The 25,227-nt window shown below is 44.9% G+C and overlaps 1 protein-coding gene across 6 annotated transcripts in view; it reads right to left on the bottom strand.

Moving 5' to 3' along the window:
• LOC139568548 (regulating synaptic membrane exocytosis protein 1-like) overlaps positions 1 to 25,227 on the bottom strand; it is a 126,444-nt gene that overhangs the window by 48,685 nt on the left and 52,532 nt on the right. For 5 of the 6 annotated variants that reach the window (XM_071390463.1, XM_071390460.1, XM_071390459.1 and 2 more), the window contains exons 3-12: positions 23,931 to 23,942; positions 12,493 to 12,797; positions 9,929 to 10,944; positions 3,783 to 3,823; positions 2,972 to 3,082; positions 2,222 to 2,321; positions 1,473 to 1,596; positions 1,215 to 1,271; positions 816 to 862; positions 572 to 687 (exon numbers count right to left, since the gene is read on the bottom strand). In XM_071390463.1, coding sequence (XP_071246564.1) covers positions 572 to 687; positions 816 to 862; positions 1,215 to 1,271; positions 1,473 to 1,596; positions 2,222 to 2,321; positions 2,972 to 3,082; positions 3,783 to 3,823; positions 9,929 to 10,944; positions 12,493 to 12,797; positions 23,931 to 23,942 — 1,929 coding nt within the window. The remainder of the gene's footprint in view (positions 1 to 571; positions 688 to 815; positions 863 to 1,214; positions 1,272 to 1,472; positions 1,597 to 2,221; positions 2,322 to 2,971; positions 3,083 to 3,782; positions 3,824 to 9,928; positions 10,945 to 12,492; positions 12,798 to 23,930; positions 23,943 to 25,227) is intronic. The other variant, XM_071390458.1, reaches the window with a different exon arrangement.

Below are 25,227 nucleotides of genomic sequence, written 5' to 3' on the forward strand. Positions count from 1 at the left end.
ATAGTCCTGTCAAGTCCAGTATAGTCCAGTGTAGTCCAGTACAGTCCAGTATAGTCCTGTCAAGTCCAGTATAGTCCAGTATAGATCCAGTACAGTCCAGTATAGTCCTGTCAAGTCCAGTATAGTCCAGTATAGATCCAGTACAGTCCAGTATAGTCTAGTGTAGTCCAGTACAGTCCAGTATAGTCCAGTACAGTCCAGCGTAGATCAAGTGTAGATCCAGTGTAGATCCAGTACAGTCCAGTTTAGTCCATTACAGTCCAGTATAGTCCAGTATAGATCCAGTGTAGATCCAGTACAGTCCAGTGTAGATCCAGTACAGTCCAGTGTAGATCCAGTACAGTCCAGTATAGTCCAGTATAGTCCATTACAGTCCAGTAATTGTCCAGTATAGTCCAGTATAGTCCAGTATAGTCCATTACAGTCCAGTACAGTCCAGTAATTGTCCAGTATAATCCAGTACAGTCCAGTAATTGTCCAGTATAATCCAGTACAGTCCAGTGTAGTCCAGTATAGTCCAGTAATAGTCCAGTATAGTCCAGTGTAGATACAGCATATATCCAGTACTCACAGAGAGCTGTCCAGGCAGGATGACGGGGAGGGCTCTGAGGGTAGCAGGGCTGGTGGGGGACATGACCGATATGGAGGGACGCTCCATCTTCTGAGACTCAAAGGAACTGGAGCCCGCTGCCAGGGGAAAGAACCAGGATGCGAAAGACGCAAACAACTCAGTGGGTAGACAGTACTGTATATTAACACCAATGAACTATGCCGTATTGTTCATCAAGGAAAACCAGAGCTTTGTTAACACTTACTCGATTCTAAAGGAGGATGTGATGTTTCTGGAATTCTTGGTATGTCTCTGTAAGATGGGAGGAAGATTACATCAAACGTCTGCACAGACCTCTGCAATAGTCACTGACCAACAGCCATCACCAATCCCCATTTCATACAGAGTGCCAGCACATACAATACCTCAATCGTATGTTTGTTTGTATCGAAAAGGAAAAACACAGACACGTACACAAACTGGGTGTTGGGTTAGAGAGCGGTAGCTCATACCCGCACAGGGGAGAGACGTATGGGTTGAGAGAAGAGAGGGAACTAGACCTCTCTAAGGTCTAGGATGTTAGGGGTTACATCAGGGTTAGGCCTCAGGGAAGGACTACCGTACGACATAGCGGTCACCATGTCCACAATACGTATGTACTTACTGATACGCTCTATACACCTTTCTCAAGAAGTTATTGGAAATGATGCGGTGGATAGATCTTTTAGGTAAAGAAGACAATGGCCGTCAACATTTCACTTCAAAATTAGAAATAGTCAGAAAAGGGCACATAAAAGACGCAATATAGTAATAATAGTCCAAAATGGCCACACAGTGCAAAATAGTCACACAATAGTTGCAGTGTATCGCACAACGATTCCAAAATGGGAATTTAGCATTTCACACAGGAAGTCAGTCTTACCCAATAGGCCTTGAGACAACTATTTCCACTTGAGGCTCCGCCTTGGATTCCAGAATGATGTTGTACACTTCCTTCTTGGTTGCTCCCGGCAACGACTTCCCGTTCCACTGCAGTACCTCATCACCTAGAAACCAGGAAACAAGATGGCCGACATTAAAACAGCTGATTCATGGGTAAGCATGGAGCCTAGGTTAAAGATAACAAAGTTTAAGACAATCTAATAATTCCATGCAGAAGTGTTAGGAAAAAAACTAAAAATCATTGGACCAGAGCCGGAGTGAAAATGACTAGAAGTGAATGTTACCAGGTACAGAAAGTTCACCATCAAAGTGGAAAATAAATCGTAGTGTACTCAGCAAACTAAAGCAGAATTGTTTTACTGTCATTCTATTAATTGAAATGTTTTTCAAATGATCTACAGCCACTTTATTTCTTGATGTCCCGACCACTGGAAACGTTTTCAAAACTAATTCTGTAGAATCAGCAACAGCGCTGGTCAAATGAATGTGTTTGTTTTCTAACGCTGGCGCATGGAATTATTACGTTGTCTTAACCTCTATTTTTTAACCTGGCCTGGCTCTTTACTGAACAACCTCTGTTCACAACACAAGCAGTGTTCGGGTAGAAACTTTAGATTTTCGCAGCTCAAAAAGAACACACAGACAATCTGACAGAGCTACCAGACTGATGTGCAACACTTCTCCAGCAGATAACCCTGAATGTCTGAATGTTTTTTCGACGTTGCTTACCAGCTCGTAGGTGGCCAACAATGTCCGCCAGACTTCCTTTCTTGACTTTGGTGATGAAGGCCCCCAGTCTCCCTGTCTCTGTCATCTTCCCACCCACAACCTAGAAGAGAAACAGAACAGGGGCAGCTCAGACACAAGACCAAGAGCTCAGTACATAGAGATAACAGTGTAATTAAAACACTGCCCCTTGTGTTCAGTGCCAGTATCACTGAATATCCTGGGAAGGTACAAGGTCAGTATGAAGATATGACAATCTGGATACTGTCCCAGCCGAGTACAAATCTACAGTATGTCCCCATAGTTTCCTTTATTATATACTTTTGTGGATAGTACACTAGCATCACTTACATTTCAGTCATTTGGCAGACACTTATCCAGATCAACTTACAGGAGTAATTAGAGTTAAGTGCCTTGCGCCAGGGCACATCAACAGATTTTTTCCCACACCTAGTTGGTTCGGGGATTCAAACCAGCAACCTTTCGGTTACTGACCCAACGCTCTTAACCGCGAGGCTACCTAATGTGGAGGTCAGACGTTAGAGACCCGGGTGGGCTCAGTACACAGAGATACACAGTGGTTAGTGTGCTAGTTTCCCCAGACTTCCTTTATACACATCCTTTGACAACACACCATCACACAGCCTGGGGCTCTGATGTCCTACACCCAACGGTCTCAGTACACAATATACAGCGGTTAATGGGGTAATACTATAGTAATTGAAAGGGATGCCGCTAGTGATTCCCTCTTACCTTTAACCCTAGTAAGGAGCCTGCCTCGCGGGGCATGGCCGACCTTTTGCTCAGAGTGATGCGTCCGATTAAGTGGTCGCCCTCCTTGGACGGCTGCCATGTCACTGGATGCTGTAGAGGGGGAGTAGGGGAGAGGGGGAGATTTAATTCCATCAGACAGAGAGAGAGGCAAGAGGGAGAGACGGAGAGGGGGGTGTGGTAGAGAGGGGATATAGGTAGCGACAGAGAGGGAGAGGAGCGAGGGTAAGAAAGGTAAAAACAAGTTAGGGAGAGAAAGAGAAAGACAGAGAGTCTCTACATCCCTTGTGAGGACAACTCTCCCACCCAGGCCAACTAGGAGGGACATGCCCATCCACAATAAACACATACTATATCAATTTACACTCCAAGCAATTATCTCTAGACTGGACTGTATAATGTTGTAAGAATCTATATTTAGTAATGAATGGTGGGTAGAGTATGCCCACACACTTACTCAGACACTGCGGGGAATGAAACTAATAGGGCAGAATGTGTGTGTGTGTGTGTGCATGTGTGTGTGTGTGTGTGTGTGTGTGTGTGTGTGTGTGTGTGTGTGTGTGTGTGTGTGTGTGTGTGTGTGTGTGTGTGTGTGTGTGTGTGTGTGTGTGTGTGTGTGTGTGTGTGTGTGTGTGTGTGTGTGTGTGTGTGTGTGTCTGCGTGTGTTTGTGTGTGTGTCTATGTGTGCATTTGTGTGTGTGTGTGTGTCTGTGTGTGCGTGTCCTAGGGTGGCGAGTCTGAGTTGAGTCAGCTTAAGCAAAACCCAAATCTGTCACTTTCTCCTGAAACTTACATGCCACACTGCAGGATCCAGAGGATGGCAGTCCCAATCACCTAGAGAGAGAGAGAGAGAGAGAGAGAGAGAGAGAGAGAGAGAGAGAGAGAGAGAGAGAGAGAGACAGAGAGAGTGAGAGAGAGAGACAGGGCGCGAGAGAAAGACAGAGAGAAAGAGAGAGAGAGAGTAGAGAGATCGAGAGAGGCAGATCGAGAGATACAGATAGATAAGACAAACAGAAAGTGATGAAGAGAGTTAGAGATAGAGTTAGATGGACTCTGCATGCAGAATTCTGGGAAAAATAATTTCCTTGTACAACGTAAAACACCAAATAATGCATTCAGAGCAGAATTAGGCCGATACACGCTAATTATCCAAATTCAGAAAAGGTCCTTTAAATTCTACAACCATCTAAAAGAAAGTGATTCCCAAACCTTCCATAACAAAGCCATCACCTACAGAGAAATTAACCTGGAGAAGAGCCCTGGGGCTCTGTTCACAAACACAAACAGACCCCACAGAGCCCCAGGACAGAAACACAATTAGACTCAATCAAATCATGAGAAAACAAAAAGATAATTATTACACATTGGAAAGAATTTACAAAAAAACTGAGCAAACTAGAATGCTACTTGGCCCTATACAGAGAGTACACAGCGGCAGAATACCTGACAACTATGACTGACCCAAAATGAAGGAAATATATGCAGGCCCAGACGGCATTCCCAGCCGCGTCCTCAGAGCATGCGCAGACCAGCTGGCTGGTGTGTTTACGGACATATTCAATCAATCCTTATCCCAGTCTGCTGTTCCCACATGCTTCAAGAGGGCCACCATTGTTCCTGTTCCCAAGAAAGCTAAGGTAACTGAGCTAAACGACTACCGCCCCGTAGCACTCACTTCCGTCATCATGAAGTGCTTTGAGAGACTAGTCAAGGACCATATCACCTCCACCCTACCGGACACCCTAGACCCACTCCAATTTGCTTACCGACCCAATAGGTCCACAGATGACGCAATCGCAACCACACTGCACACTGCCCTAACCCATCTGGACAAGAGGAATACCCATGTGAGAATGCTGTTCATCGATTACAGCTCAGCATTTAACACCATAGTACCCTCCAAACTCGTCATCAAGCTCGAGACCCTGGGTCTCGACCCCGCCCTGTGCAACTGGGTCCTGGACTTCCTGACGGGCCGCCCCCAGGTGGTGAGGGTAGGTAACAACATCTCCACCCCGCTGATCCTCAACACTGGGGCCCCACAAGGGTGCGTTCTGAGCCCTCTCCTGTACTCCCTGTTCACCCACGACTGCGTGGCCATGCACGCCTCCAACTCAATCATCAAGTTTGCGGATGACACTACAGTGGTAGGCTTGATCACCAACAACGACGAGACGGCCTACAGGGAGGAGGTGAGGGCCCTCGGAGTGTGGTGTCAGGAAAATAACCTCATACTCAACGTCAACAAAACAAAGGAGATGATTGTGGACTTCAGGAAACAGCAGAGGGAGCACCCCCCTATCCACATCGACGGGTCAGTAGTGGAGAAGGTGGAAAGTTTTAAGTTCCTCGGTGTACACATCACGGACAAACTGAACTGGTCCACCCACACAGACAGCGTTGTGAAGAAGGCGCAGCAGCGCCTCTTCAACCTCAGGAGGCTGAAGAAATTCGGCTTGTCACCAAAAGCACTCACAAACTTCTACAGATGCACAATCGAGAGCATCCTGTCGGGCTGTATCACCGCCTGGTACGGCAACTGCTCCGCCCACAACCGTAAGGCTCTCCAGAGGGTAGTGAGGTCTGCAGAACGCATCACCAGGGGCAAACTACCTGCCCTCCAGGACACCTACACCACCCGATGTCACAGGAAGGCCATAAAGATCATCAAGGACAACAACCACCCAAGCCACTGCCTGTTCACCCCGCTATCATCCAGAAGGCGAGGTCAGTACAGGTGCATCAAAGCAGGGACCGAGAGACTGAAAAACAGCTTCTATCTCAAGGCCATCAGACTGTTAAACAGCCACCACTAACATTTAGCGGCCGCTGCCAACATACTGACTCAACTCCAGCCACTTTAAAAATGGGAATTGATGGAAATTATGTAAAAATGTACCACTAGCCACTTTAAGCAATGCCACTTAATACAATGTTTACATACCCTACATTACCCATCTCATATGTATATATACTGTACTCTATATCATCTACTGCATCTTGCCATCTTTATGCAATACATGTACCACTAGCCACTTTAAACTATGCCACTTTATGTTTACATACCCTACAGTACTCATCTCATATGTATATACCGTACTCTATACCATCTACTGCATCTGCCATGCCGTTCTGTACCACCACTCATCCATATATCTTTATGTACATATTCTTTATCCCTTACACTTGTGTGTGTGTGTAAGGTAGTAGTGTGGAATTGTTAGGTTAGATTACTGTTGGTTACTACTGCATTGTCGGAACTAGAAGCACAAGCATTTCGCTACACTCGCATTAACATCTGCTAACCATGTGTATGTGACTAATAAAATTTGATTTTGATTTGATTTGATATATGTACAGACTCAGTGAGCATAGCCTTGCTATTGAGAAATGCCGCCGAAGGCAGATCTGGCTCTCAAGAGAAGACAGGCTATGTGCACACTGCCCACAAAATTAGGTGGAAGCTGCACTTCCTAACCTCCTGACAAATATATGACCATATTAGAGACACATACTATATTTCCCTCCGATTTCACAGACCCACAAAGAATTTGAAAACAAATCCAATTTTGATCATCTCCCATATCTATTGGGTGAAATACCACAGTGTGCCATCACAGCAGCAAGATTTGTGACCTGTTGCCACAAGAAAAGGGCAACCAGTGAAGGACAAACAAACCTATATTTATGTTTATTTAGTTTCCCTTTTGTACTGTAACTATTTGCACATCATTACAACACTGTATATAGACATAATATGACATTTGAAATGTCTTTATTCTTTTGGAACTTTTGTAGGTGAAATGTTTACTGTATATTTTTAATATGGTTTATTTCACTTTTGTTTATTATCTATTTCACTTGCTTTGGCAATGTAAACATATGTGTTCGCATGCCATTGAAGCCTGTTAATTGAAATTAAATTAAGAGAGAGGGAAAGAGAGAGACAGATAGATAAGATAAACAGAAAGATGGAGAGAGTTCGAAATGGAGAGAGTTAGAGATGGAGAGAGTTAGAGATGGAGAGAGAGAGAGAGGTTCAAGCTAAAACGAGAAAGTCAGTTTCAGTCGCCGTCAGACTAAGTCAACTCAGTCCAACACACCAGGAGACAAGGGGACAAACTGGGACCTTGTCTGTCTGTCGCCCAACTCTCATTACCAGCCATACTGACAGATGGTGGAGAGACAGAGAGACTGGAGAATGGCCACACTTCAGTCCAGACCAGCTCTACCCATCGACCCAGTCCCACACGTCCTCCAAAGCCTCATACCTCCTTCAAGGCCTCATCCACCCTTTTAAGTCTTCAACAGAATAGCAGGATGAAATTAGATGGGGACTTTGGTGTATGACTTTAGAAACAGGGACAAGTCCCTGAACCTACAGGACCATGGCCAGCTTGGACACTGATCAGAGACGTGTGTATAAAGAGCGAAGGGAAAGTAAGTGGTCAGGAGAGGAGGGAGGATGTAGGGGTTAAAGTTGAGGGGTGCAACTCAACTGTTTGCTGATTTGGAAGTGAGATCTAAAAAATGTAAAGCGCAATCTGAAATTTGAAAGTGCAATGGGGGAACTACTTCAAAACGTTCCTGCTGACTCCTCCATTCAGAGTGCTGACGGTTCCTTTTTCTGTTTTTAAGAGATGAATATTGTACATCAGATCACACGATCTGGGCACTTCTTTTCTGGGTGCTAACGGGCTAATAATAACTACCGATGATGAATGTTTAGCTATTCTAAAACAACGTCTCCTGTATGTACCTGTAAAAACTCAGGTCAGAGGTCAGTTACAAAAACATAGAGCATTTGGAGACTATCCCCTCTCATCCTGAATCTATTTCTATTAACAGGGATAAATCTGGTCAATGTTAGAGGCTGATCCAGATTCAGATTTGACTTGACCCTGACCCTCTAGTAAGGTCAGATATCAATGCTGCAGGTTTTACACTAATCTGACAGGAATTGACAACCCTTCTGTGAATAATGTATTTATGATGTATGTGATGCATAACAATGTATCACAGTGTTATTATATACATTATACTATAGTGCTTACATTATACTATAGTATATTATAGTGCTCTATTTAATTATGTGATTTAACCTGAAGGAGGTCATCAGGAGGTCATCAGGAGGGCATCGCAGACGGATCGGCCTACACACACAAACACACACGGTCTAAATACACACTGAAGAATTAGCATCAACACTAAAATGAACCTTAGGTCTGATTTCTCCTGTCATTTCCTCCTTACTATATTATCTTCAACAACTTGACACCTTTGAGGAAGCCAACCAATCAGACTGGCTGAATCTCCACTCCCTCCTTTAACTGTAAACAGTAAACTCTTATTCAATCCCAAAATACACTTTTAGCTCCTAAATCAGTCCCAAATGCATCTTTAAATAAAATAGATTCTTAATTTCATAAAGGTGTCCTCGTTGGACTTTTATAAAGGCCCTAGTTCATTTTGCAAAATATCGCCTGCATCAGGAGCGTATTCAAACTGCTAACCTCCCAACAAGATATTAGACTACATGGCATAAAAGTTTTACTATCTCATTTGACTGGTTTGATTGCAGCAGTAAAGCTGTCTCGCAGGTCTACTAAATATAAAGTAGGTTTGGGGTGTATCTGTACCCTCGCTTACAATTTGGAGAAGTTCAAGTGTTTTACTGTAAATGAAAAACACACAACAACACGGAAGTTGACCGAACTGTCTCGTTGTAAGATTAACCAACCATATATCCATCTATACCATCAATACTTTATCCAAAAAGAATAGAATGAAGCAGTATTTATTGGACATACATTGTCCTCATGAACCCAGGCTTTCACAGCTGAGTTACACTTCACATAGCTACATTTAGCGTTTAGCCTTGTCCTGTCTCTGAATTTGTTTACCGCGGACAACATCAAATGTAAATCCCATGCTGGATTGGGACTGGCGTACTCCTAAAGTAAACACTGCTAAACACTTGCTAGCTACGACAGCTAACTTTCTAACTATTTCTCCGCCTGTCGCCCCCATTAAACACCCTATTCCCATGTGTTAACCTAATCTGATCATCTAATTTGGGATTGGGATTGGCCTGGAGCGACCAGTGGTGGTGGTTAGCGGTGAGTGAGATGAGTACACAGATAAACAAAACGACAACCGTCGTCATGGCATCCTCCCTCGACACGCTAACCGCTAAAATAGCATAGCTGAATTTAGTCAAGAAGAGTGAATTGCAAAGCTGTTGCAGGCCGGCGTGAGCAAACGAGAGGCCAAAACTGAACATGCGGCCGGCCACATGGCGACACCCAAACTCGATTAAATCCTATCCGTTAACGGCAGGATGCAGCCGGTGTTTGGCGGGGAAGTTTTACGTAGTGTTAGCCGCACTAGCCACTGACCTAATTCTGCCAAATCTGCTGGCCTAAATCACAGGACGTTTCCTAAATAAAAGAGAGCTGTCCAGTCCTGTTCCAGGACAGGAAGCAATAGGCTTTGGCTTCAGCTGTTTGGGTGAATGACAGTGTACTGAGTCAGGGCTATAGCACAGATACAGTCCCAGCAAACTTTGACATGTACATTTAAATTCTTTATTTTGATGGAAACCTAGAGCAAAGCGATTTTGATAACAACAAAAAAGTTCAGAAAGAATATTGCATTCGTAGCGACACCCGACAGGTGACCATAAAACCATAAATTCTAACGAAAGTTTGGTGATTCCACAACACTGACACAAAGCCAGCTAATATAGATGATTCGATCTGATAGAAAACTGAAGAATCAGACCTTTCTTGCTGATACTCTCCATATAGTTAGCCATAACACCAACTCAACACAGATTTGATCATTCTTCCAATGTTAAAATATCTGATTGCATGACCAATCATATTGACATGAGAAGAGCTAACAGAGAGAGAGAGAGAGAGAGAGCAGTAATCTGACCTTTCTCACTGACGCTCTCCATGTCCACGTCCTCACAGCTGGTGTACTCGGGCGTGGAGGCGCCCTCCTCCTCTGAGCTGCTGATAGACATCTGCCTCTTATTGACGCCCCGTTTGCTCTTGTAGGGCCTGGGTGGGGGAGGCCGCAGCGACTCCGACTGGTCCGAGCTCTGGGAGTCCTTCCGCAGCAGGCTGTCCTCGGACTTCTCCTTCCTAGCCTTGTGCATCATGGCTGCCTGGGAATTGGGGTCCAGCTGGCTGGGGTGGGGTCCCTTAGGGGGGTCCCAGCCTGCTGGAGGGGGGGGTCCTTGGTGGGGGTGAGGAGCACCAGGATGGGGGCCCATTCGTGGGCCACCACCGGATGGTTGAAGGGGTCCGTGGTTCTGGTTCTGTTTGAGGAGGGGGGGACCTCCCTGGGGTCCCTGCCCCATTCCGCCACCCCCACCACCCCCCACGGTCCTGTCCATGGAGTAGGCGCGGTGGTTCTCCAAGGATGCCTTGCGGTCCGGTTCTCCACCACCCCCACCGCCGCCCCTCCGGAGACGATTCTCAGGCACATCCCCCATGTTCCCTCCCCCTCCTCCCCCACCCTCCAGCCCCACCTCATTGATGGCGTTGTTGCTGTGGCGCCGCTCGTGGCGCACCTTCGACACCTTGGCGTGCATGCGCATCTCCTGCTCCTCCTTCTGCGGCTTGACCGGGTAGCGCGCCAGGTTGGGGTCGCTGCGGTAACGCGTCTGGAACTCCTCCTCCTGGCGCCGCTTGCGCTCCAGCTCATCCTCCTCCGGGGGGCGTCTCCGGAGGTCTGGGCGATTTCCTTGGTCGCCACCGTCGGGGTAGTCATGGGAGCGGACCTTCTCCAGGTGCCGGCCGTCCCGCCAGTCTATGTCCCCAGGACCACAGAACTCCTCCTGGGAGGCCACGGTCTGAAGCTTCCCCGGGGGTCCCCGGCCTCCTCTACCACGACCAGGACCACCAGGCTTACCGTTCTGCTCATGGAGGGACACAGGTCTTTTCCTGAAGAGAAGAGAAGGGTGACCATAATGGACATTGATATAACATTACACACTTGTTGTTTTGTTGATATAATACCATGTAGTAACATAACAAAAAAGCCTACTCAGGTATACTGGATAAATTATGGTCAGTATCAGTTATTACTGGTTGAAAGCAATGATGATAAAGACAGGGAAATAATTCAAAATGGAGGAATATGTACAGAACTAAAATGAGATTCTATTTCCATGGGAAAATGTTCCTACTGATGGTTAACCTGGGTATGGATCATCCAACAACAGTGGGGAATAGGGCCAGCATTTTGAGTGGCACATTCAGGCCGGACCGAAATGGACTCACCCATTAGACGCAAAACAAAATATATTAATCATGGACCTTTCAAGAATAAAACATGTAACCCAGCTTCTGCTTTGGCTAAGCTTGGACAGCACTATTTCTTTTGATCCAGTGGGGATTAAAAAATCAAGTGCTGCAACCCATATACCACAACACCGAAAATGGGACACTCCCAACATCAGAGGATTTGAGTTCCTGTCAAACGCGGAGAAAATATGGCCAAAGTATGTCCAATGTTGAATGAGACAAATGAGACTATGTGTGTACACTGACGGTGTCAACAAGACCCTGTTAGACAAAACAGATGCTGCATTAGCCTAATTCATCCAATCACAACAAAGTCAAATATATTAAAGAGGACTAACCTGTACACGACTCAACTGTACAACAATAAAAAAAGACCCAATATAAAAGCTATCATATCATCTAAAAGAGGCCCAGGTCAACATACTTAATACCTAGACTCTGATACAGTCCCAAAATGTTTTGCATGCCAGCAATCAAGTTTTCAAGATAGAGGACTTTCAAAAAGCGAATTATAACTTGCCACATCATCATGATGACGCAAAATGCATCTTAAGAAGTAAAAACAAAATACCAAAAGATGCTTTCGAGTGGATTATTCCTTTAAGCGTCTACAATCAAAGGGTTTAAGGGTAGGTGATAATAGTAGTGGATGAGACAAAGTCAACTGATCTGTTGCACCCTGTACAACCACTTATTATTATTTGACCCTGCTGGTCATATATGAACATTTGACCATCCTGATGAACAATCTGGCCTTAAATGGCCATGTACTCTTATAATCTCCACCCGGCACAGCCAGAAGAGGACTGGCCACCCCTCTGAGCCTGGTTCCTCTCTAGGTTTCTTCCTAGGTTCCTGCCTTTCTAGGGAGTTTTTCCTAGCCACGTGCTTCTACATCTGCAATGCTTGCTGTTTTGAGTTTTAGGCTGGGTTTTTGTATAGCACTTTGTGACATCTGCTGATGTAAAAAGGGCTTTATAAAAAAATTTGATTGATTGATTGTACAAAGTGGCATTTACAACAATACTAAGTACTATCAGCAATCAAAACAGGCCCCTAGATAACCAATACAGTGACGTAGACTCTGGTTTGAGCCTCTACAGCCAGAGGGGTGAAAGCAGGGATTGTGAGAGGACAGGTGAAAGTGTTTTAGGGATTAGAGAGTTTGTGTCGACGATGTCCTACTTGTCTCGTGGTGGTTCGCTCCGAGCGCGTGAAGCCGGCATGGTGTCCAACGCTCCCTTGGCCGGTACCGTTGGTGGCTGATGCGTTCCGTCGGGCACCGCCCCTGCGTTAACGCTGGAAGAGGGCGGGGCCTGGGACCTGGAGCGGAGTAGCTTCCTGTCCCCCCGTTGGGTGTCACCCCCCGTGGGCGGGGCGTTCAGGCCGCCATCCAGGCTCATCTGCCTCTCCCCCGGCCCCGAAAACCATTCTCCCGATTTGGTGAGGATCTCCTGTTGCTTACGGCACAGGTTGCATACCCACATTACCTACAGGGGTGAAGGAGGAGAGGAGGAGGTTAGCTATTACATACGTGTACAGTATGCAGTAGTAGCCTATATCTACAGAGAGAAACAGAGCATGGTCAACTCCATTTCCGATTCCTATTTTCTTAATTGAAAAGCAAACCCTGAATTGACTGAATTGAAATGGAATTGACCCTAACATTGTCTCTTAGACAGAGAATGTATAATACTATGCAATACCTCAATAATATAGTCATCTTATTCTATTTCTATGAGGATAGCATCAGAAGACTCGTGGGGTTGCAGATGTTGTCATATATCCATTGCAGTCCACTTTTTAAGGAACTGTCATCTCTAGTCCATGTGCAAAACAGATTCAGTCGTGAGGCAGAGAAATGTTAGCTTAGCTTGGAGTATTTTAGCTTGGAGTATATTAGCTTGGAGTATTTTAGCTTGGAGTATTTTAGCTTGGAGTATATTAGCTTGGAGTATTTTCGACAGACAACAGGTCATTGTTATACAGGCAAGGAAAGGGCAGGACTGGTGACAGATCTATAAACAGGCACAGTGTCACGTTCCTGACCTTATTTTCCTTTGTTTAGCTTTGTTTAGTTGGGCAGGACGTGAGCTGGGTGGGCAGTCTATGTTATTTGTTTCTATGTTTAGGTTCATTGTTATTTAGCCTTATATGGTTCTCAATCAGGGGCAGGTGTTTGACGTTTCCTCTGATTGAGAACCATATTAAGGTAGGCTGTTCACACCGTTTGTTGGTGGGTGATTGTTTTCCGTGTCAGTGTTTGTACCACACGGGACTGTTTCGTTTGTTTAGTCTGTACCTGTTCGTGCGTTCTTCGTATTATGTAAGTTCTCATGTTCAGGTCGGTCTACGTCGTTTGTTATTTTGTAATTTATCAAGTGTGTTTCGTGTTTGTCTTGTTTCAATAAAATCTCATTATGTATTCCACAAAAGCTGCGTTTTGGTCCGATCCCTGCTCCTCCTCAGACGAGGAGGAGAACAATCTTTACACACAGACACAAAGAGGATCTTAGTAAGACACAAGCAAGTATTAGTCACAGCGTTATGTTCTTTCTCATGTTTTATTTTAGTCTCTTGACTCTGATTGAGTATTGGTGATAGCTCATCTGTCAGACAGGGGATCAAGGTTTCTTAAAATACTCTAGTACCTCCTCCCCCCCACACTCCCCCCACACTCCCCCACGCTCCCCCTCCCCCCTACGCTCCCCCCTCCCTCCCCACACTCCCCCTCGCCCCACGCTCCCCCCTCCTTCCCCCAGCCTCCACTCTCTTTAACCTCTTCCTCCCTTCTCCTACAGGTTTCTGCAGATTAAAAATTAAAAGCCACATGGTTGCAGATGTGGCGGGAGACAGAGTGCACCATTTCACTATGTCCATTTTCGATGGAGAACTGGGCCTAGCCTGTAGCCTGATATGCCAATATACACTCAGTATACAAAACTCTTTCCATGACATACACTGACCAGGTGAATGCAGGTGAAGGCTATGATCCCTTATTGATGTCACTTGTTAAATCCACTTTAATCAGTGTAGATTAAATAGGTTAAAGAGGGATTTTTAAGCATTGAGACAATTGAGACATGGATTGTGTATGTGTGCCATTCAGAGGGTGAATGGGCAAGACAAAATATTGAAGTGCCTTTGAACGGGGTATGGTAGTAGGTACCAGGCGCACCGGTTTGTGTCAAGAACTGCAACACTGCTGGGTTTTTCACGCTCAACAGTTTCCTGTGTGTATTAAGAATGGTCCACCACCCAAAGGTCATCCAGCCAACTTGACACAACTGTGGGAAGCATTAGATCAACATGGGCCAACATTCCTGTGGAACGCTTTCGACACCTTGGAGAGTCCAACGAATTGAGGCTGTTAGGATGCAACTCAATATTAGGAAGGTGTTCTTAATGTTTTATACACTCATTGTAGGTTACAATGCGCTCTGTGAAATATCACAGCATTTTACTTACACATTGAGGTAAGGAAACAGCCCCAAAAATATCACAAATGTGTAATAATACTGTTATCACTAGAGAAAATTCAACATATTCTACAAGGCTACAAATGTATAAAAAATTATCCAATATGAACGCAGTATCTAGTTAAACAGAGTAGGCTTGATATAGATGGGACGTCGTTACCATGGAGAAAGCAGTAGCCTGTTGCCTATGGCGGACAAGGCTGTTAATCTCCCACAGCGGATGATGGTACAGAACATTAACTGGACAACAAGGAAACCCAGCTACAACATCCCCCATCCACCAAAAGCTATTTATCGTTCCACAACAGGTACCAGAAGAACATTCCTAATTCAATAACAGTATAGGCCCTGAAGAAAAGACGTAAGTGAAAGCTAGGAGATATACAACTATCTGAACTTAACACCGTGGAAGACTATGATTTGAGAGGACAAGTCACAGATATACAGGTGATTGCTGTTCACAATAGTATAAAATAAAATAAAAATGATTTACCTAGGCAAGTCAGTTAAGAACAAAATCTTATTTTCAATGACGGCCTAGGAATAGTGGGTTAACTGCCTTGTTCAAGGGCAGAACGACAGATTTTTTACCTTGTCAGCTCAGGGATTCGATCTTGCAACCTTTCGGTTACAAGTCCAACGCTCTAACCACTAGGCTACCTGCCGCCCCAATAATAATACATATATAAAAATGGTCTACTGTTGATAGAAATCATTGGTCAACTCAAGTCAGCTATTTGACCGTCCTACGAACAACAACCACAAATGGAACAACAGCAACATCACAGAAAGGTTCCATACTCACATGTAGCCATGGCTACTAGAAATCGCCTCTCTCCCAACGCAGAGAAAAACAGATTTATCTTTTCTCGAGTGTATAATCCCACGGACTAGAACGATGGTACAAATCCAAAATGGAGGGAGAATACTATTCCTTGTATTAACCTTTAGAAGTCTTTGTTTACATCCCAAAACACAACCTTCTGTGAAACTTGCTCTTTGATGGAGGGTTGGTCGAATGGACAGTTAGTTCAGCAGTCAGCTTGCGGTTAGCTTTTTAGCGAACCGGCGCGCATCGTGTGTACCCTGATTGAATCCTCTGTTTGGCTCCAGGCCACACTAATCTAAAGTAAATCAGCTGTGGCCCACAGCTGTCGAGCTGGACACACACACACACATTCAGTTGTTCTAATACACACATACACATACGTACAGTACATACTCTCTCTCTCTCTCTCTCTCTCTCTCTCTCTCTCTCTCTCTCTCTCTCTCTCTCTCTCTCTCTCTCTCTCTCTCTCTCTCTCTCTCTCTCTCTCTCTCTCTCTCTCTCCCTCTCTCTCTCTCTCTCTCTCTCTCTCACTCTCTCTCACTCTCTCACCCGCTCACTCTCTCACTCTCTCACTCTCTCACTCTCTCACTCAGTCTCTCAGTCTCTCAGTCTCTCAGTCTCTCACACTCACATACACATACATGCTCTCTCTCTCTCTCTCTCTCTCTCTCTCTCTCTCTCTCTCTCTCTCTCTCTCTCTCTCTCTCTCTCTCTTTCTCTCTCACTCTCTCCCACTCTCTCTCTCTCTCTCTCTCTCTCTCTCTCACTCTCTCACTCTCTCACTCTCTCACTCTCTCTCACTCTCTCACCCGCTCACTCTCTCACTCTCTCACTCTCTCACTCACTATCTCACTCTCTCAGTCTCTCAGTCTCTCACACTCACATACACATACATGCTCTCTCTCTCTCTATCTCTCTCACTCACTCTCTCAGTCTCTCACACTCACACACACATACATGCTCGCTCTCTCTCTCTCTCTCTCTCTCTCTTTCTCACTCGCTCACTCTCTCACACTCTCACACTCTTACATTCACTCGCTCTCTCTCTCTCTCACTCTCTCTCACTCTCTCTCTCACACACACTCTCTCTCTCTGTTCTCAGGCAGGTTAGATTGGAGTAGACCGCAGCTAATCCCCTCAGCTCCTCACCATTATTCAACATCATCATCAGTCACGACAATACCCGCCAGCCGGTTTCAGATAGCAGGCGCTCGCAAGGCCGGTAGGCTATGCTACCGCTAAACCATACCCCTTAAACTCCCTCCCCTTAATTATTCAGCTGTTTGGTGATTATCATTATCAATCATTCAGAGTACATTCTGGGAAATCCCTTTTTATCATGCCAGGAATGTAAAGTATATATTAGGTAGGTCTATAGTGACAGTATTAAGGCCATCATTTCAAATATCCATCTAGGGATGCGGTCAATATTTACATGCGTCTCAAAGAGGACGGTAAGAAATGTTAACATATTAGACTCTATAGCAAAGAACTGACGAAGGAAAAAGGTCCCGTTTAACTTCACAGTAAATAGGGAGATTTTTTTCTCATGGCTGAGGAAGACGAAAGATATTAATCCGATGGTTAATCCTTGAATGAGATCGTGTTCAAGCAGCACGCACACAAGGAAATACAGTCCACACACACACACACACACACACACACAGACACATGACGCTCCACAGGACGCGGTGCGATGAACTGGAGGTGACACCACTGTGGGCTGCTTCTTGAGCGAGCCGTCTGATTGGCTTCCATCACACACTAACCATGCTTAAGCAGCAAGCAAGGAAGCCCTTCACATATGTATATATGTGAAGAGCACCAATCTCACCCTGCCTAACAGAATGCAGTTCACCATGGTAACCAAGTCAATGAGTACAGAGAGAGAGAGAGAGCGAGAGAGAGAGAGAGAGAGAGAGACATATCTACTGGGAGAAATTCCACAGTGTGCCATCACAGCAGCAAGATTTGTGACCTGTTGCCACAAGAAAAGGGCAACCAGTGAAGAACAAACACCATTGTAAATACAACCCATATTTATGCTTATTTATTTTAACTTGTGTGCTTTAACCATTTGTACATTGTTACAACACTGTATATATATAATATAACATTTGTAATGTCTTTATTGTTTTGAAACTTCTGTATGTGTAATGTTTACTGTTAATTTGTATTGTTTATTTCACTTTTGTATAATATCTACCTCACTTGCTTTGGCAATGTTAACACATGTTTCCCATGCCAATAAAGCCCCTTGAATTGAATTGAGAGAGAGAGAGAGAGAGAGAGAGAGAGAGAGAGAGAGAGAGAGAGAGAGAGAGAGAGAGAGAGAGAGAGAGAGAGAGAGAGAGAGAGAGAGAGAGAGAGAGAGAGAGAGAGAGAGAGAGAACACTGTATATATATAATATAACATTTGTAATGTCTTTATTGTTTTGAAACTTCTGTATGTGTAATGTTTACTGTTAATTTGTATTGTTTATTTCACTTTTGTATAATATCTACCTCACTTGCTTTGGCAATGTTAACACATGTTTCCCATGCCAATAAAGCCCATTGAATTGAATTGAATTGAGAACTAACAATGCCAAGACTGGGAACAACAAGTTAGTGGGCAGCTAAAGAACTGTGTGGCCTCCTATGAGCTCTCTGTGACATCATAATAGATCATGATCCTCAAACAAACTAAAGACCCTCATATGGGCTGCAAGACTAACCTAAATCACAACACATATCTACCCAGTCACACCTGCAGCCAACTCTAAACGGATTAGTCATTAAAGGACACGACAACAAATGACAGGTCTTAAGTCGTGTTTATGACAGTTTTAAATCATGTCAGCAGCTGGTACTGTCAAAAATGTTTGACTGAAAAACACAAACCGCAAAAGCCAAAATACAACATTTAACCAACGTTACAACAACCTCAATCCCACACATGCTGCGTTGCCTAACAACCCACCACCTTCCTCGTACCGCTAACCCGCCTGACGCAGCAGACCGACTTGACAAAACACACACACGCACACACTGTCCACCCTAAAGGTATCTAAAAGTAAAGAAAATGTAATTCATTTAATGTATCTCTTTTTCTAAAGCCACACCTCTGTCCGTGTTTTACATGGTCTCAAACCTACGCAGAGGAGAGAATAGCACCAAGTAGGCCACTTAAACCTGGGTGTATTCTGTGTGGGAGAGAAACTCGCACACGCACACACACACACAGAATAATCCTGAGCTGGAATGATTAGGCCCTACTTTCCTGGATTGTATGACGGAGTGCAGTGTGTGCAGGCCTGCATGAGGAACAGTGATCATGCGAGTTAATTGGTCTGTGTTAGGAACCCCAGCCTATTGTGTGACACATGTAATATGTGAAGGGCTTCCTTGCTTGTGGCTTAAGCATGGTTAGTGTGTGATGGCAGAGCCACCTCTCAAACAGCCAATCTGACGCCTCGCTCAGAAGCAGCCCACTGTGGTGTCACCTCCACTTCATCGCACCGCGTCCTGTGGAGCGTCATGTGTCAAAGACTCTGTGTGTGTGTCAGTGGGTGTGAATGCTTTTTCCCTGGACGTGCATGGGAGAGTGTCTGTCTGTCTGTCTGTCTGTCTGTCTGTCTGTCTGTCTGTCTGTCTGTCTGTCTGTCTGTCTGTCTGTCTGTCTGTCTGTCTGTCTGTCTGTCTGTCTGTCTGTCTGTCTGTCTGTCTGTCTGTCTGTCTGTCTGTCTGTCTGTCTGTCTGTCTGTCTGTCTGTGTGTGTGTGTGTGTGTGTGTGTGTGTGTGTGTGTGTGTGTGTGTGTGTGTGTGTGTGTGTGTGTGTGTGTGTGTGTGTGTGTGTGTGTGTGTGTGTGTGTGTGTGTGTGTGTATCGTGAGTATGAGCAATGCCATTTCTAACCGGTAACTGCACAATCTCACCCTGCCTAACAGAATACAGGTCACCATGGTAACCAAATCATTGAGTTAAGAGAGCCATGTCAGCAGCAGGCACTGTCAAAAAAGTTTGACTGAAAAAGACTAACAGCAAAAACCAAAATACAGCGTTTAACCAACATTAGAACAACCTCAATCCCACACAACCTGTGTTGCCTTACAACCCACCACCTTCCTCGTACCGCTAACCCGCCTGACGCAGCAGACCGACTTGACAAAACACACACACGCACACACTGTCCACCCTAAAGGTATCTAAAAGTAAAGAAAATGTAATTCATTTAATGTATCTCTTTTTCTAAAGCCACACCTCTGTCCGTGTTTTACATGGTCTCAAACCTACGCAGAGGAGAGAATACCACCAGGTAGGCCACTTAAACCTGGGTGTACTCTGTGTGGGAGAGAAACTCGCACACGCACACACACACACACACAGAATAATCCTGAGCTGGAATGATTAGGCCCTACTTTCCTGGATTGTATGACGGAGTGCAGTGTGTGCAGGCCTGCATGAGGAACAGTGATCATGCGAGTTAATTGGTCTGTGTTAGGAACCCCAGCCTATTGTGTGACACATGTAATATGTGAAGGGCTTCCTTGCTTGTGGCTTAAGCATGGTTAGTGTGTGATGGCAGAGCCACCTCTCAAACAGCCAATCTGACTCCTCGCTTAGAAGCAGCCCACTGTGGTGTCACCTCCACTTCATCGCACCGCGTCCTGTGGAGCGTCATGTGTCAAAGACTCTGTGTGTGTGTCAGTGGGTGTGAATGCTTTTTCCCTGGACGTGCATGGGAGAGTGCCTGTCTGTCTGTCTGTCTGTGTGTGTGTGTGTGTGTGTGTGTGTGTGTGTGTGTGTGTGTGTGTGTGTGTGTGTGTGTGTGTGTGTGTGTGTGTGTGTGTGTGTGTGTGTGTGTGTGTGTGTGTGTGTGTGTGTGTGTGTGTGTGTGTGTGTGTGTGTGTGTGTGTGTCTATCGTGAGTATGAGCAATGCCATTTCTAACCGGTAACTGCACAATCTCACCCTGCCTAACAGAATACAGGTCACCATGGTAACCAAATCATTGAGTTAAGAGAGCCATGTCAGCAGCAGGCACTGTCAAAAAAGTTTGACTGAAAAAGACTAACAGCAAAAACCAAAATACAGCGTTTAACCAACATTAGAACAACCTCAATCCCACACAACCTGTGTTGCCTTACAAACCACCACCTTCCTCGTACCAGCAACCCACCTGACGAGGCAGACCGACTTGACAAATGGCGTCATCTTACAGCCATCATTAATCAACACGCTCTTTTCTACCCCACACCCCTCCATCATCTCCATCTCAGACACTCTATCCATCCGTTTCTGTTGCCAAAACAGGGGAGGTAGGGATAGCGACAGTAACAGCAGGCACGGCGGCGGCGGGAATAGCTGGGAATTCTGTTAACGCCGTCTTTTTCCTTAACTGGGTGGAATAGATGGAGGCCCGGGGTGGTGGAATGGAGAGGAAAGTGTTCATTGAGCGCCTCCAATGACAGATTGACGTATGGGGCGGCAGCAGTGCCTGGTAGAAAACTACCATCCGTCAGGGAATGGTAAATCCTACAGACGAGGAAGAAAGACGACCACAAAACACGATAATGCTCCATTTGTGTAAATAAGGCTATAGATCAACTAGGAATAGGTCTTGGCTTCTTTCTGCAGCCGAGCCCCGTAAACCACAAGACAGTTAAGTGTTAGACTGAATGGCATTCTACCCTATAGAAGCCAATACTGCTAAGAACACAACAGAAACCCTTCTAGTATTATTAGCCCAAGGTGTTTGTATAGGCCTTTCTGTAACTCCAAACTGATCCTGGAACTGCTCACTAATACAGTTGCTGTTATCGCTATTGTTATTTTATCAAAGGCATTACAGTAATGTTTTATGGCAGACCGCTGGGTTAGTCATCCAATGCTGAGAAACCTGACAGAGATTATGAAGTGCATTCCCTTCCTGTAAAAAGTGCAGTGTCGGCTCGATGCAGTGTGGGAGTGGGAGAGTTGGTGTGTGTGTCCGGTGTGAGTGCGTGTGTCTGTGCGTGCGTCTGGTTTGTCCAAGCAGTAAAGAGGTGTTGGCATATTTGTGTCTGTGTACAGTAGTGTACACCTGCATTGCTTGCTGTTTGGGGTTTTAGGCTGGCTTTCTGTACAGCACTTTGAGATATCAGCTGATGTAAGAAGGGCTATATAAATACATTTGATTTGATTTGATTAGTGTGCGTATGTGAGTCTCCACTACAGGAAGAGGAGACAGATTGGCTCTGATTCTCTCTCTCTCTCTCTCTCTCTCTCTCTCTCTCTCTCTCTCTCTCTCTCTCTCTCTCTCTCTCTCTCTCTCTCAGCCATCTGGAGATGACATTAAACACACATAAACAAACACTCTGCAATTAATACACCAAGACAAGTAAAAGCAACTAAACTCGCGGGGACTAATTAGTTTCTTGTCTGTGAAGAATATAACATGATAAATTGTTTTATTTGTGTAAATCGTACATTTAAACTGTGATTGTATCGTAATATGATAAAATAAATGTCATTTGACCCTTATTTACACTATAGAATATACGTTATTCAAAGATTTATGTTCCTTGAGATGTCAACTGACAAAATTGTGGAGGTTAACCAAACAGTGTCTCTGAGAATGAGTCATATCTACCACAATTGAATTAAATACCCGTTGGAAACATAGACAACCCACACGCTGCAGTTAATTAACACAGAAATAATAAAACAGACACACACACACATAGACACGCACACATAGACACACACACAAAGGGACGAACCCAGGGGCTTTGATTTAAAGGCTTGGCATGTACTGTAACAGTGACCGTGTAAGTCTGTTAGCTGACCTAAGGTGTGGAAGTCTTGATATTGAACGTAGACAACACTGACAGATGCTGACAGGGAGAGGCGAGGGGCTATGAGGGACTAGGAATGGGGTCCTAGCCTACACCCTCCACCCCTGACCCCAGTCCACTGTCTTAAGCAGCCGCAGGGTCCATTCCAAAGACTTGCATCCTTCCCCTCTGCCCCTGTCGACTTCCCCTCAGATCCGAATCTGAAAAGATAGGACGCTTGTGAGCAAAACTGTGCTTTAAAAGCTCCAATCCAGCAAAATGATTTTTGGTTGTTTTCTCCTTACTTAGAGTGGACAAGTACAGAGGGGAAGGTGGCAAGTGTACAAATTGGAACCCAGCCTCGGCCTCCCCTCCCATCTCCCTGTGGCAGGGGCTGGTCTGTATGCTCATCACAGACAGGCAGGTAAAGCATGCACGGGCATAAGTGTGCACATTCCCTCTGCAGTCACAACAAGGGTCTTATAGTAAGATAAGGTGCTTCTGCGTGCCAACAAACACCCTGTGCCCTTGTACCCCATTTTTCCCCCTATCTTGTATATTATACCCAGTTCCCCCTGGCACAGCCATGCCCACAGCCATAGAGAGAGGAGTTGTGTAAGGGGGGTGCCCATCCAGGGGTGTCTAGGAATGCCCACCCAGACAGCCAGGCATGGCTCATGCTCGCCCGCTTCCCAAATTGCAGCTGAAGTGTGACATTAAAGAACTACAGTTATAGTGACCCATGCAAAAACTCCATTACCCAGCAGGCCTTACCCTGTCCTTCACTATGAGACACTTTGCAAGAGGAAGAGACAGACAATGGATGCAGAATTAGTCAACGTTTTTACCCAGATATCCTTACTGAAGATAAAACAGTCTCTAGTACTGCACTACCAATGTCCATATTAGTGTGGACTGGACTACAGGCAGATATGCTTGGGGAAGTCCATGGTAAAATACCATAGTGATAGACAGAGATCGTATCTAATCATATTTATTTCTAATCAAGGCAAAATGGTCCCTATGACTGTATCTGCCAATGCCCAGAGTCTGGAATCTGGACTACAGACAGATACAGTATGTGTGTGTGGAAGTCCAAGGATAAAGGCTAGCCTTTTTGTATTAGAGAAAAGCCTGGACTGAACTGTCAGGGAATCATTCTGTTCGGTTTAAGTCATTAATCCAAAGGTGGATTTGAACGCTTTGGCCGCGTTCCAATCTGATAACTTACTCCCTTCACTTCAGCCTTTGTGGACACCCCCTTCTTGGATTTGTGTGAGCTAGGTTTTAGTAACAAAGGAATATACCTCGACCTTGCCAACAGCAAAAAGGCTTGGCATAGGACTACAGTAGTTTATGCCATATCACTCACACAAATCCAGTCCACTTAAAAGGGGAAGTCTACAGGGCAGGAGGGAAGGGGGTCAAAACTTTGGGATTGGAACGCAGCCATTGGGGGATTTTCAAAGGGACACAGGTTATATTCACAGTACAGTAGAGAGCACAGAAAAGATGCTAACCACTTTGTCCTCCTGTAGTGGCATGTAGTCCAGGTAGCAGTGAGAAAGTGAAAAGGAAGTGAGGGAAGGAGTGGAGGAAGCAGAGGGAAGGATAGAGGGATGCAGTGGAGGAGTGGACAGAGAAAGAGAGACAGAGGTCAAATATAGGTTCATGAAACATGAGACGGGAGGGAGGAAAAAGAGAAAGAGAAAAAGGAGTGAGGGAATGGTGTAAACGTTTGTTAATACACATGAGCAAAATCCACAATACACACTTTTAATACACAGTCTATTCAGTGATACAACCTGTAAGGGGAGCAACAGTGGTGAAGCACAGAGGGAGTTAGACAGCAAACATGCATGACTCGACATATCAGTCATGTGACGTCGGCATGCCACATGACCTTTGTGTCACAGTGTCATGCAGGAACAGGAAATGGGGACAAGAAGAGCAACATGATACATTATCTTACACAACCCTATATATGCTTCTACACCTGCATTGCTTGCTGTTTGGGGTTTTAGGCTGGGTTTCTGTACAGCACTTTGAGATATGAGCTGATGTAAGAAGGGCTATCTAAATAAATTTGATTTGATTTGATTTATAGCTTACAATACAATATATACACTACCATTCAAAAGTTTGGGGTCACTTAGAAATGTCCTTGTTTTTGAAGGAAAAACTCATTTTTTGTCCATTAAAATAACATCAAATTGATCAGAAATACAGCGTAGACATCGTTAATGTTGTAAATGACTATTGTAGCTGGAAACGGCAGATTTTTTATGGAATATCTACATAGGCGTACAGAGGCCCATTATCAGCAACCATCACTCCTGTGTTCCAATGGCACGTTGTGTTAGCTAATCCAAGTTGATCATTTTAAAAGGCTAATAGACACCTCACAAGTTCTGTTTCTCAAACTAGACACTCTAATGTACTTGTTCTCTTGCTCAGTTGTGCACCGGGGCCTCCCACTCCCCTTTCTATTCTGGTTAGAGCCAGTTTGCCCTGTTCTGAGAAAGGAAAAGTAAACAGCGTTGTACGAGATCTTCAGTTTCTTGGCAATTTCTCGCACGGAATAGACTTCATTTCTCAGAACAAGAATAGACTCATGAGTTTCAGAAGAAAGTTCTTTGTTTCTGGACAATTTGAGCGTGTAATCGAACCCACAAATGCTGATGCTCCAGATACTCAACTAGTCTAAAGAAGGACAGTTTTATTGCTTCTTTAACAACAGTTTTCAGCTGTGCTAACATAATTGCAAAAGGGTTTTCTAATGATCAATTAGCCTTTTAAAATGATAAACTTGGATTA

This window comes from Salvelinus alpinus, chromosome 2 (genome assembly GCF_045679555.1).
Source record: "Salvelinus alpinus chromosome 2, SLU_Salpinus.1, whole genome shotgun sequence".
NCBI lineage: Eukaryota > Metazoa > Chordata > Actinopteri > Salmoniformes > Salmonidae > Salvelinus > Salvelinus alpinus.